Source organism: Salvelinus namaycush, chromosome 3, assembly GCF_016432855.1.
Source record: "Salvelinus namaycush isolate Seneca chromosome 3, SaNama_1.0, whole genome shotgun sequence".
Classification (NCBI taxonomy): Eukaryota; Metazoa; Chordata; class Actinopteri; order Salmoniformes; family Salmonidae; genus Salvelinus; species Salvelinus namaycush.
The window spans coordinates 78,963,332-78,976,718 of NC_052309.1; the positions used below are offsets into that span (position 1 = coordinate 78,963,332).

Here is a 13,387-nt window from a genome sequence, read left to right on the forward strand (position 1 = left end):
TTCGGGCTAGGCCCCTTAGTTCCAGTGAAGGGAAATCTTAATGCTACAGCAGACAATGACATTCTAGACGATTCTGTGCTTTCAATTTTGTGGCAGCAGTTTGGGCAAGGCCTTTCCTGTTTCAGCATGACAATGCCCCAGTGCACAAAGCAAGGTCCATACAGAAATGGTTTGTTGAGATCAGTGTGGAAGAACTTGACTGGCCTCCATAGAGCCCTGTCCTCAACTCTATTGAACATCTTTGGTATGAATTGGCACGCCGACCCAGGTCTAATCGCCCAACATCGGTGGCCGACCTCACTAATGCTCTTGTGGCTGAATGCTGCGGGGACTTGCTTCCAATGTTCCAACATCTGGTGGAAAGCCTTCCCAGAAGAGTGGAGGCAGTTATAGCAGCAAAGGGAGGGACCAAGTCCATATTAATGCCCATGATTTTGGAATAAGAGCAGGTGTCCACATACTTTTGGCCATGTAGTGTAGCTTCTCCAGTTGTATAGATTTTAGTTATTCAAGGGCGCGTTATCTATTTTGTGCCAAATGTCAAGTCACAGATGTGAGATTGACCTCATTTGTGTGTGTGTGTGTATAGACAAACGTGCACCATCTTATTTTGAAATACTATAAGAAGATGGTGTGATATGTTTTGACCTCTGTAGGACCCCTTACATTTAGCTTGAGGATCACTATTGTTGTAAGTATGATGAACTTGTATGCCCATTCTCCAGTGAAACTTGTAGGTGTGTTTACTCTGCAGTGACTCTTTAGAAGCTGTTCAAAACGGCAGTGCATTTTAGCTGTTTAAATTCTCTCTAACTCTGTTAAAGCTGTGAAACTAATATCTACTGCTACTTCGGAACCTCTATGCAAACCATTTCTGTTAGGATAATCTTCATCCTTTTTATTTTGTCATATCCTGTACTTCTTACACACTGCAGAGCAAACAATGACTTGTCTAATATGGCTGCTTTTAGACGGCCCCAATTCTGAGCTTTTTTTCCCACTAAATTGTATTTTGACCAATCAGATCAGCTCTGAAAAAGATCTGCTGCGAAAAGATCTGATGTGATTGGTCAAAACACCAAATTAGTGTAAAAAGGATCAGAATTGAGCTGCCTGTGTGAACGCAGCCTACAGTAAGTAGTGAACTGATTTTTGAAGCACATTGTTTGAGTTAAAGCAAGCCTAAGCATCTGTGGTAAATAAGAAAATCATTCCAAAAATGACAGTTGACAAACTGTAAAATAGCCAAGTAGTGAGTCAGTTGTATTGTTAAAATATGTCTGAATTATTTGAATAATGTTACATTTTCAAGTACTTGAAATATATATTTTAACCTGGGGTGCATTCATTACGCCGATTCTGTTGCAAAACGTTTAATCTGTTGCACGAAAGGTTTACGCCAAACGGAAAATGTTTTGTAACAAATTATTTTTATTGGACAAATTCAGGTAGGTCCCGCACCGTTTCGTGCTGTTTGGTTCTCAAACGGTTCCCGTTGCAAGATGTAATGAATTTGATTGTCATTGAGGTTGTAATGATCAGTCAACACTTACCCATTTATCATTCCACTCCAAGTGGAGTTCCACTCTTATTTAATTTTAACAGATACATGTGGTTTAACATGAATGTAGAGATGTGTAATCTCGGTTGAACTTTTTTGTAAAAAAAAGATTTGCTTTATTTGCAAATGTTTTCCTTTGATGGAAAAGTTTAAATAGTTTTTATAAAATTTGCAGACATCCTGTATTATTATTATTATTATTATTATTATTAGGCACCCAGAATTTTATTTGACAAATAGGTGTTAGCAATCTGCTTTTAATTTGTATGAAACTGAATTTATTTTATTTTATTTGTCCTATCCTTTGAACAAATGAGGTCCCCTTGGCATTTTGTGGTATTTTAGTTGTTGCAAAGACTGGCAAACTTGTAAATATCAAATAAAATTGTACAAAATTATGTAGTTCTATCTTATTTAGGCCCATGTCAAACTATTAAAGTAACCGAGTGGATTTAGTTCTGCCGCACGTGGGGCGCGAACCAGCTACTTTTTGCTTTCCTGCACACTGACTCGGTATCAAATTGTATTGGTCACCCCCTGTATATAGCCTCGTTATTGTGTTTTTATTTTATTTTTTACTTTAGTGTATTTGCGCTGTTGGTTAAGGGTTTGTAAGTAAGCAGTTCACGGTAAGGTCCACACTTGTGGTATTCGGCGCATGTGAAAGTTTGATTTGATTTAACAACACAATTATTTTACACATGCACAATTTTTGCCAACTAGGGCCTAGCTAACTGGATTATGGTCAAAGCACCATTTTAACAGATTGCATTTTGTTCTACCTGGAGCAGATTGTCAAACAAGCAATCTTCTGAAAAACACACATCCACATCCAGGGGTTAAACGGAGTGAGAGACATATGGGAACTGAATCTGTTACAAGTTAGAATCAAAAGGTGAGCATTTTTAGTAAAAGCCTGTCTGCCATCTATACTAGATAGATTATAAAATGCATTACAGGCAGTGTAGATTAATTATTCATGCCAGGAGGACTATTGGAATTCCTAGGACAGAGAGTTGAAAAAAACTGCTTTACAGTAGGGGGCATCGAAGAGCTAGAGACGAGGAGAGGAATCCTATAGTGGAGGAGGCCATTATACAGTGCTGAAGTCCCACCCCTGCAGTCGTCAATTGTTACCACAGTCGCAAAGTAAACCCCGCCTGTTTCTACTATTGCTCTTCTTAAAATCTGATTTTAAACCTATTTTTAACCTCACTGCTAACCGTATTCCTAACCCCAAACATAAATAAAACCCAAAAAGCACTTCTTTTTTTTTCTCGACATAGCCAATTTGGACTTTGTGGCTGTGCTATCTAATGAAACCACCCCTGCTGAACAACATACATACCATCAGATCATCCTTTCCTCTCATTAGCTTGTTAGCCTATCTCACAAGACAAGCGATTCAAATGCGATGTAACTTTACTTTCACAACCTTTGGATCAAGAATTAACCTAGTGTTTTGATGTTCAATTCCACGTCTGGTTTGAATAAATCACATCGTACAGCGAGTTAGCTAGCTAAAGCTCTGGTAAGATGCTTACCTTGACTGCTATATTCCTTCATTCTCAGCTAGCTAGCAGCTAATATTGTGTTAGCCAACAAGCTAACTAGCTAACAAGTTAGCTTCCTAGCTGACAATCTTTTTTTTTTTTTTTTTTAAATAGGTGTATCAAATTGAGTGCAATCTCTGATTTAAGTTGCGATGTTTATCATCTTATCAAATGCCATGTAACTTGATGGCAAGACAAGTAGCCAGAAGTGTTTTAAGGGTGAGCTAGCTAGCTGCTGGCCGTTTTGGTACTCGTTTTTGAAAGCTATCTTCCAGTGTATTGTGATGTGATGCACCAGCTACGGGGTTTGGTAGTAATGTTTAACTAACCTGTCAGGTGGAAGAAGACTTGAGAGAGTCCTATGCTGGACAGGACCTTTGGCTACCTACCAAAGCAGCATCTGTTCACTTCCACAGACAGACACACAGAAGGATAAAAATGCCTCTTGGATTGGGTAGAAGGAAGAAAGCGTCTCCACTAGTGGAGAACGAGGAAGCCGAGCCGATCCGAGCGGGCCTTAATGTCCCAGGAATGGACGGCCTGGGTGGAGGTGGTGTGGGGCTCGGGGAGGGTACTACCCAGGAGGGTCTGCCACCCCCACCCACCAGCCTGAGACCTCGTCTGATCTTCCACACCCAGCTAGCACACGGTAGCCCCACGGGACGCATCGAGGGGTTCAGCAACGTGCGAGAGCTCTACACCAAGATCGGAGAGGCCTTTGGGATCGCACCACCAGAGGTGAACAATATGACGATTGACGTGTGTGTGAGAGAGAGATTTGCTTCAGTTTATCCCTTTACTGACTCACTTTCTAACTCTTCAGGTGATGTTCTGCACTCTGAACACTCACAAGGTGGACATGGATAAGTTACTGGGGGGTCAGATTGGGCTGGAGGACTTTATTTTCGCCCATATCAAAGGCCAGAGGAAGGAGGTGGAGGTGTTCAAGGGGGAGGACGCCCTGGGGTTGACCATCACTGATAATGGAGCTGGATACGCCTTCATCAAGGTGGGCATGGTTACTGGCTAGGAAAGAGTCGTCTGTGTCTGTCACCTCTGATAAGTCTGGCAGTGGAAGGAAATGCATCACACACAGAGGACTAAAAATAGAACAGAATGGGAGCGTTTGAAACGCAGAGCCTCAATTGCAGCGACAGTGTGGAATGTACAGTAGACTGAATATAAGATGTTAGTTAGTTGCCTATGCACATTATAGAGTTGTTTATGTTTGCCACTGCCAAATTGGCTGATTGTGTGAAATTGAGGATTTTTACATTGTCTCATCCTGTCCCTTCCAGAGAATAAGGGAGGGTAGCGTGGTCCATCAGATCCAGGTCATCAACGTGGGAGACATGATTGAGTCCATCAACGGCCACAGTCTCATTGGCTGTCGACACTACGAGGTGGCCAAGATGCTCAAGGAGCTGCCCAAGGGGAAGGACTTTGTTCTCAAGATGGTGGAGCCCTTGAAAGCCTTCGGTGTGTATGTGTGTATGTGAGAGATTGTGTGTGCTGACAAAATAATTATGAATCATATTATGGTGTGACAGATTATATTTAGGAATGAGTCAGCAGTTATCAAACTTTGTGATGCCTTTAACTAATTGCTCTTATATTATCATTGACTAGCTAGATATAGAATTAGGAGGTCAGAAACCTGATGCTCCTTTGACATGTTATGTTGTCTCCCTTACCTGTAGACATGATCAGCCAGAGGTCAGGAGGGGCCCGGGCTGGCTCAGGAACCCAGCTGGGGACAGGGAAGGGCACCCTGCGTTTACGCTCCAAAGGCCCAGCCACTGTGGAGGAGCTGGTGAGTGTGTGTGTTGGTTCTTCTATTACCGTTAATAAGGTAAACATGGTTTCAGGTCATGACTATGTTTGTGGTATTTGTTTGTCAGCCCTCTGCGTTTGAGGAGAAGGCCATAGAGAAAGTGGATGACCTCCTGGAGAGTTACATGGGCATCAGAGACAGTGAGCTGGGTAAGGGAGACGACGTGTGTATACGTGTGAATGTGATTCACACATGCAGCTCCTGTTAGCAAAGTGGTGACTTGTGTGTTGCCACTTCAAATCAAATTTGATTTGTTACATGCTTCGTAAACAACAGGTGTAGACTAACGGTGAAATGCTTACTCACGGACCCTTCCCAACAATGCAGAGCGAAATAAATTGAGAAATAATAGAAAAGTAAAACATGTAATAATAGATACACAATGAGTAACGATAACTTGGCAATATACACGGGTACCATTACTGAGTCGATTTGCAGGGTACGAGGTATATATGTACATTTGACTTGGAATAAAGAGGTCAGATAATATTACATGTATGTGATGAGGCAACGTTAGTGCAAAAAGGGTCAATGCAAATAGTCTCGGTAGCTATTTGGTTAACTATTTAACGTCCTATTACTTTGTTGTGCTGTGGTTGACTCCTGTCTGACCCCTCTCCCTCACTGTCAGCTGCTACAATGGTGGAGCTGGGGAAGGACAAAAAGAACCCAGATGAGTTTGCCGAGGCGTTGGACGAGACTCTTGGTGACTTCGCCTTCCCGGATGAATTTGTTTTTGACGTCTGGGGTGCCATCGGGGACGCCAAGGTCGGCCGGCTGTAACCGGAGGGAGCAGGGCAACAACCTGTGTGTGGTTTTGAATGCTGAGGCACCAACCTGCAACAAACAGAACTGCTAGGAAACACCACACTACCATCATGTGATTTACTTATTGTTTTCTGTGTACTTATTATTTTTTACGTGGAGTTTACTACTCTTGTTGGGATACTTTTGGGAGAGACTCTTTGGGAGGATAGAGACAGTGTATGGGAGAGGATAGAGGACTCTGATCACTAGCTCTGATCACTCGATCAGGCTGAAAATACTCTCATCAGACTCAAGACTATTGAATGCAATACGTGGAGGTTATTGTTTTCAAACAGCAAGTGCTTTTCAATTTTCTTCCAGGTCTTGTGGTTGTGGACACACCTCCTGACCTTGAACACGTCACATGTTAACTCCCAGGTCTTTGTTCCACTAGTCCTCTGAGGAACAATCCCGAGAACAACAAGTGGGAGAAGTGAGGGACCACGGCTTACATACACCTACCTTTTGAAGTTTGAGTTCAAACAAACTGTGATGTTTTCCCCCCACTTTGCACTGTTGCACTGCGCTGTAGAAAATTATAAGAAAAGTGCATTGTACTTCACTGGAGCAGTCACTCACTACATAGCACTGGTGCATAGAACTGGACTACAGAATGTGTGTTCAGAGAGGGGCGTATTGAGACGCTCAGGCCCAGAATGTTCTGGTCAAATTGCATGGTCAGAAAAGACATCTTATTAGCACGTGCTATTATTGTTTGTTTCCTCGTTGTGAGTTCTTTTGGTTTTATGTGCCGTTGAGTGTCACTATTGAAGGAGTGTTTTGGCTGCTGAAGGTTTACAATGCGTAGGCTGTCACTACAAAATTAGCTGCAGCTTTTTCTATGGTTCAAACTACAATCACTATCAGTTTTTCTGAAGTGAATAAGGTATAGAAACAAGCTACACTTTACATGCAGCACATCCCAGTCTGGTAACAAAGATAGTCCGATTGGTTAATACTTAAATGGTCCCCTTTGCCAGGGAAACTCCAGTATTAAGAAAAGCAGTGTTATATTACAGTATTACAAGAATACTCAAGAATTTGAAGTACTTGTTTAAAAACTATTGTCTTATTGGTAGACTGAGCCTTTAATTATTATTTTTTAAGAATGTTTTTGCAGGATTTTTTCAAGGAGTGGTGTTTTAAATGAAAAATGGAGTTGTGTAACTGATGAGGAATTTCCTCTGTTTTAATTGAGTTGGTAAAAATGAAAACTGATATCCATGCCAAAAGCGTTGGCATTTCCAATAGACAGCATTTTTTTAGGGACCAGACAGTCTCAACATGAAGGAGCCAAATAGTTATGCACATAAGTCATGGAGCGGTCAAGTAATGAAAGAAAAATGCACCATTATGCAATTCTGCAATGAAATGAAGGACCAAGTCCAACACTGTTACTTTAGGAAAGAACCTGGACACTACCATAGGAACAGAATGATGTCGTTATCAAACCAAACTACTTTCTGCAAAGTCATCTTGGCTTTTAGTGACTTCTTAATAGATGAATAAAAAAAAAAAACATGCAATATGGGTCAAAGTTCCAAGATATAGAAAATAATTACTCAACATAGAAAATATCTCTTTTCATAACTTTATGGGGTTGTATCTTTTCCATAGTCTATCTCTGAATGAACAACATATTTTTGTAGTAAGTTGTTTTTCTGTCTTTCAATGCTGTTGAAGTATATCTAGATGGTTACTGTCATAAAATACTGATAATAGCCACTGTAATCCTGAGGACATTGTTTTGTTATGGCTTTCTATTACAAGGTCTGATTTAAATGGCAATAATAATGACAAAGATGATGAAATACAATGTCTTCCATGTCTTTCCCTCAGTTGAATACACAAATATTGTCTTGGACTCTTCAATAGGAAATATTTCCCTAGATGTAATTCATATTACTATATTATGTCAGATTGTTTAGCAGAAAAAAGCGCAAAATCTTATTTTTTAAAAGTATGTTTGTCATTTTCCTTACTGGGGCAAGAAAATGAACTAACGTCAGGTCGTAGTCAAGCTGATATTTTGCGCTGGCTGAGTTGTTCACCTGCTAATGGTAACATGTTCTTCTTAGAGAGACAAACACATCACCCCCTGGTGTGTGTGTGTGTGTGTAATCAGGTCACGTTCTCACCTCAAAAAATACATGCATCAAATCACTCCCTTCAGCCCTCAATAGTAGGACAGTTTGGGAATGCAATACACAATGGGAATTTGATATGGCGTATCAATGTTTGAGAGTCACATCTAAGCTTTCATTTGTAATTGCACTGACACTAATCTTAGTCCTGGGACGGAATATATACAGCCTCTTCTATATGCTTGGCTCAGCATCCCACGTTCTAGAAGTTTTTGCCATGGTCAGCCTTTAACGGCCTGAATCCCCAAAACAACCATGTTTACTGCATACAGTTCACTGGACACAGCACGTCCTTTCAGCGAGGAAATGTGGGTAATATTTGGTTGAGATGTTGGTCAATGTGATTTCAACCTTTATTCACCCACTCAAAGACAGCCAGAAGTTTGTTGAATTCCCAATGTGTTATCACTATGCTTTCAACCATCTAAAAGCACAACCAAATTCCAAAGGAAAAACTATGTCAGATTAATGGTTTAGTTGTCATCTAAATGTGTTATCTGCGCTTTCAACCATTTAAATGCACAACAAAGTTGAAATAGGAATACAATGTACCGTTTTGTATTTATACAACCTAATGTGTTATCACTGTGCTTCATTTAATAGCACAACCAAATTAAATTACCTGCAGTTGAGATTACATTAAAAGTGCATGGTGCAATTAAGTTATTGATGCTGTTCAAGATTCTGTGTAGATGATTACAGCAATTGTGAAGATTGTCACAAACCTGCAACCTTTGCATGCAATCTTGAACATGCAGGCTTTCTATGATTAAATAAGACATTTACAGTGCATTTGGAAAGTATTCAGACCCCTTGACTTTTTCAACATTTTGTTAAGTTACAGCTGTATTCTAAAATTGATTAAATTATATTTTTTCCTCATCAATCTGCTCACAATACCCCATAAGGACAAAGAGAATCCAGGTTTTAGCAAATGTATTAAAAATACAAAACAAATACCCTATTTACATAAGTATTCATACACTTGGCTATGAGACCTGAAATTGAGCTCAAGTGCATCCTGTTTCCATTGATCATCGTTTAGAAGTTTCTACAACTTGATTGGAGTCCACCTGTGGTAAATTCAATTGATTGGACATGATTTGGAAAGGCACACACCTGTTGATATAATGTCCTACAGTTAACAGTGCATGTCAGAGCAAAAACCAAACCATGAGGTCGAAGGAATTGTCCGTAGACCGCTGAGACAGGATTGTGTCGAGGCACAGATAGGGTACCAAAACATTTCTTCAGCATTGAAGGTGCACTGTAAGATACAGTGGCCTCCATCATTCTTAAGTTAGGAACCACCAAGACTCTTCCTAGAGCTGGAAACCAAACCAAACTGAGCAATCGGGGAAGAAGAGCCTTGGTCTTGACCAAGAACCTGATGGTCACTATGAATGAGCTCCAGAGTTCTTCTGTGGAGATGGGAGAACTTTCCAGAAGGACAACCATCTCTGCAGCACTCCACCAATCAGGTCTTTGTGGTAGAGTGGCCAGACTGAAGCCACTCCTCAGTAAAATGCACATGGCAGCAAGCTTGGAGTTTGCTAAAAGGCACCTAATGGACTGACCATGAGAAACAATATTCTCTGGTCTGATGAAACCAAGATTGAACTCAACGTCAACAAAACAAAGGAGATGATTGTGGACTTCAGGAAACAGCAGAGGAAGCTCCCCCCCCTATCCACATCGACGGGACAGTAGTGGAGAAGGTGTAAAGTTTTAAGTTCCTCAGTGTACACATCACGGACAAACTGAAATGGTCCACCCACACAGACCGTGGTGAAGAAGGAGGCTGAAGAAATGTGGCTTGTCACCTAAAACCCTCACAAACCTTTACAGGTGCACAATTGAGAGCATTCTGTCGGGCTGTATCACTGCCTGGTACGGCAACTGCACCGCCCTCAACCGCAAGGTTCTCCAGAGGGTGGTGCGGTCTGCACAACACATCACCGGGGGCAAACTACCTGTCCTCCAGGACACCTACAGCACCTGACGTCACAGGAAGGCCAAAAAGATCATCAAGGACAAAAACCAGCAGAGCCACTGCCTGTTTACCATCCAGAAGGCGAGGTCAGTACAGGTGCATGAAAGCCGGAACCAATAGAAGCTGTTTTTCAATCTCAAGGCCATCAGACTGTTAAACAGCCATCACTAACACAGAGAGGCTGCTGCCTACATACAGACTCAAATCATTGGCCACTTTAATAAATGGATCACTAGTCACTTTAAATAATGCCACTTTAATAATGTTTACATATCTTACATTACTCATCTCATATGTATATACTGTATTTTATACCATCTATTGCATCTTGCCTGTGCCGCTCGGCCATCGCTCATCCATATATTTATATGTACATATTCTTATTCCATCCCTTTACATTTGTGTGTATAAGGTCGTTGTTATGGAATTGTTAGATTACTTGTTAGATATTACTGCACTGTCTGAACTAGAAGCACAAGCATTTCGCTATACTCATATTAACATCTGCTAACCATGTGCATGTGACTTTGATTTGATTTTGATTTGATTTGAACTCTTTGGCTTGAATGCCAAGCACACATTTGGAGGAAACCTGGCACCATCCCTATGGTGGTGGTGGCAGCATCATGCTGTGGGGAAGTTTTTCAGCGGCAGGGACTGGGAGACTAGTCAGGATTGAGGGAAAGATGAACGGAGCAAAGTACAGAGAGATCCTTGATGAAAACCTGCTCAGGACCTCAGACTGGGGCGACGGTTCACCTTCAAACAGGACAATGACCCTAAGCACACAGCCAAGACAACGCAGGAGTGGCATCGGGACAAGTCTCTAAATGTCCTTGAGTGGCCCAGCCAGAACCCGGACTTGAACTCGGTCTAACATCTCTGGAGACACCTCAAAATAGATGTGCAGCGACGCTCCCCAGCCAACCTGACAGAGCTTGAGAGGATCTGCAGAGAATGGAAGAAACTCCCCAAATACAGGTGTGCCAAGCTTGTAGTGTCATAACCAAGTAGACTCGAGGCTGTCATCGCTGCCAAAGGTGCTTCAACAAAGTACTAAGTAAAGGGTCTGAATACTTCTGTAAATATTACATATATTTTTTATAAATGTGAAAACATTTATGACAATTGGTTTTTGCTTTGTCATTATGGAATACCGTGTGTAGATTGATGAAGAACAAAAAAAATATTTTGAATAAATGTTAGAATTAGGCTGTAACGTAACAAAGTCAAGAGATCTGAATTCTTTCTGAATGCACTGTATAGTTACAGTAGTCTAACCTCAAAATGTGGCCATGGATGTGTTACTCATTTCAAGGTTGAATAAATACTAGTTTGTAAGATAGCCTAACTTTAGGTTATTGAATTGTGTTTGGTTGACAATGCCAGATAGTTTCATCTGAGCCACTAGCTTAATCCTATTCTTTTAACTTTTATTTTTGGTTTAGTTGGAGACTTGAATCCAACATATCATTTTGTTAACTTGTTGACAAGTTAATAGGCTATTTACTTTATTGCAAAAGGGATATTGAATTGTGTTTGGTTGTCAACAAATTCCAGTTTGTCTACAAATATAAAATGTATATGTTGGATTCACAAATCTAACAATCTAAGTTAAAGAATAGGAGGAAATCTAATCAAACTTTAAATGCATTTTGAATAAAGTTTGATTTGATTCAGTCCTATCTTTTAACTTTGATTTTTGGTTGACATGGAGACTTAAATCCAATATATCAATGATTATTTTGAAGATTGCATTTGAAATCAACCAAAGCTTAAAATCCTTGGCCAATATTTATTGTCTATTTAAGCAATAACCCCCGAGGAGGTGTGGTGTATGGCCACTATACCACGGCTAACGGTTGTTCTTATGCACGACGCAACGCAAAGTGCCTGGACACAGCCCTTAGCCGTGGTGTATTGGCCATATATCACAAACCCCAGAGGAGCCTTATTGCTATTATAAACTGGTTACCAACATAATTAGAGCAGTAAAACTAAATGTTTTGTCAAACCCGTGGTATACGGTCTGATATAACATGGCTTTCAGTCAATCAGAATTCAGGGCTCAAACTACACAGTTTATCATTTTAGTTGACCCCTGGGTTGAATTGAAACAATAGCTGACTTAAATGCTATATATGTCTAAATAGAATCATTGATGATATATGACCTTTAAAGTATGGTTACATTTAATTTGCTCTGTTAAATCTATCCTTTGGAATGACTTAGGTAGCAACAGTGCATATATTTAGTTATTAATAGGTCTCTTAATAATCATTCTCACGATAGCACATTGGTAGTAGTCAGTGACAAATAGAAAAGCTGAGTTTGGTTAAAACCCTGGATGGGAGACCAAATTAATAGCTGTAGATCAACTCGCCAGTAGGAGGTGCTGCCCAGCCTATAGTTTTTTGTTGTTGATAGTGGATATAATGTTGACAATATAATGCTGAAGATTTAGCCTACTGTTCTGACTTGGTGGTGCACATGTACCCTATAACCTGTTTTAGAGGAATGTAATCATTGAATATTGTAAGAGCTTTCATTTTCTGCTTATATGCCCCCTTTATTTATCCTATGGTTCTGACTTGGTGTACAGGGAGAAAACTGTAAAAATGGCCCATGTTCTGAATTCTGTCGCTTTACATTTCAAAAGTACTGAACAAATAGTTATATCTACTATGTCCGTCCTAGCTCATTAATGTCTAAATTGAAATTACGGATTGCCTCTTATCCGCTTGTCGTCCCCTTATGCAATAGTTTGTACATCTCAATTGTCAGTAGAAACCACATTTGTTTAAGCAAGTCAGCCATATCAGCTATGTTTTTTAAAAGGCAGTAAATGAGGCTGAATGAACTGTTTCGCTGCCAGACAAGGCTCCGCTGATAGCCAGGTGTAGCAGTGGTAAGGATTCACTCCATGGTGCTGAAAAGAAAGCTCTGCTGTTGGGACAGCTTTATGTAGGCCCTAACAGTTTATGGGCACTGTTTGTCACCGTTATAGTGCAATTCATGTATTGTTCAGTGTTGTGTAGTGGCTTTGCTGGCATGTATCTAACATTTTTGTTTTGTTTGCCCCACCAAGATGTACATTCTAAAATCGCCACTGGCACAGAGACATGTTTTTTTTGTCCTACCAGATCCGCAAGAAGGTTATAGCAAGTGTATCCCTCTGTCCTTCGACTGATGATGAATGTCCGGTTCAGGTTATTTAATTGCAATTTGCTCTATCTGTTCAGTACCTCAACACCCCAGGAAGGTCCATTTACTTTGGGCTGGGAAAATCATGTGATGAAATCTTGCTTTCTCATTGCTGAAGTCCCCCCAGCCCCCCAACAATAGCAAACAATGTAATAGCTGGCAATGCAATCCAAGCCGTGGGCGGCAGGCCAATAGCCCAGAGCTGCTGATGGTGCACTAGGTAATTGAACAGCTTGTTTTGAACAATATCTTTTTGAAACAGTAAAATGTACACACATTCACCTAACTTTT

The 13,387-nt window shown here is 40.6% G+C and overlaps 1 protein-coding gene across 3 annotated transcripts; it reads left to right on the forward strand.

Annotated features, from left to right (window-relative positions):
* The first annotated feature begins 377 nt into the window (after positions 1-377).
* On the forward strand, positions 378-7,480 carry LOC120039773 (PDZ domain-containing protein GIPC1-like). 3 transcript variants are annotated; one of them, XM_038985170.1, is made up of 7 exons: positions 378-2,456; positions 3,531-3,852; positions 3,938-4,123; positions 4,413-4,593; positions 4,815-4,927; positions 5,016-5,097; positions 5,580-7,480. In XM_038985170.1, the coding sequence occupies exons 2-7, from the start codon at positions 3,553-3,555 to the stop codon at positions 5,729-5,731; spliced, it is 1,014 nt and encodes a 337-aa protein (XP_038841098.1). In that variant the 5' UTR covers positions 378-2,456; positions 3,531-3,552; the 3' UTR covers positions 5,732-7,480. The 3 variants fall into 3 exon arrangements, with proteins under 3 accessions (XP_038841098.1, XP_038841091.1, XP_038841086.1); XM_038985163.1 differs by lacking the exon at positions 378-2,456 and adding an exon at positions 2,520-3,092 and having other exon boundaries at positions 3,451-3,852; XM_038985158.1 differs by lacking the exon at positions 378-2,456 and adding an exon at positions 2,520-3,092.
* The last annotated feature ends 5,907 nt before the right edge of the window (positions 7,481-13,387 follow it).

Bases quoted from the DNA above. Each gene is read 5' to 3' on its own strand.
- LOC120039773 (XM_038985170.1), top strand. From the start codon at position 3,553: ATGCCTCTTGGATTGGGTAGAAGGAAGAAAGCGTCTCCACTAGTGGAG. The intron at 3,853-3,937 runs GTGAACAATATG...CTAACTCTTCAG, and splicing joins TTGGGATCGCACCACCAGAG to GTGATGTTCTGCACTCTGAA. The intron at 4,928-5,015 runs GTGAGTGTGTGT...TTTGTTTGTCAG, and splicing joins CAGCCACTGTGGAGGAGCTG to CCCTCTGCGTTTGAGGAGAA.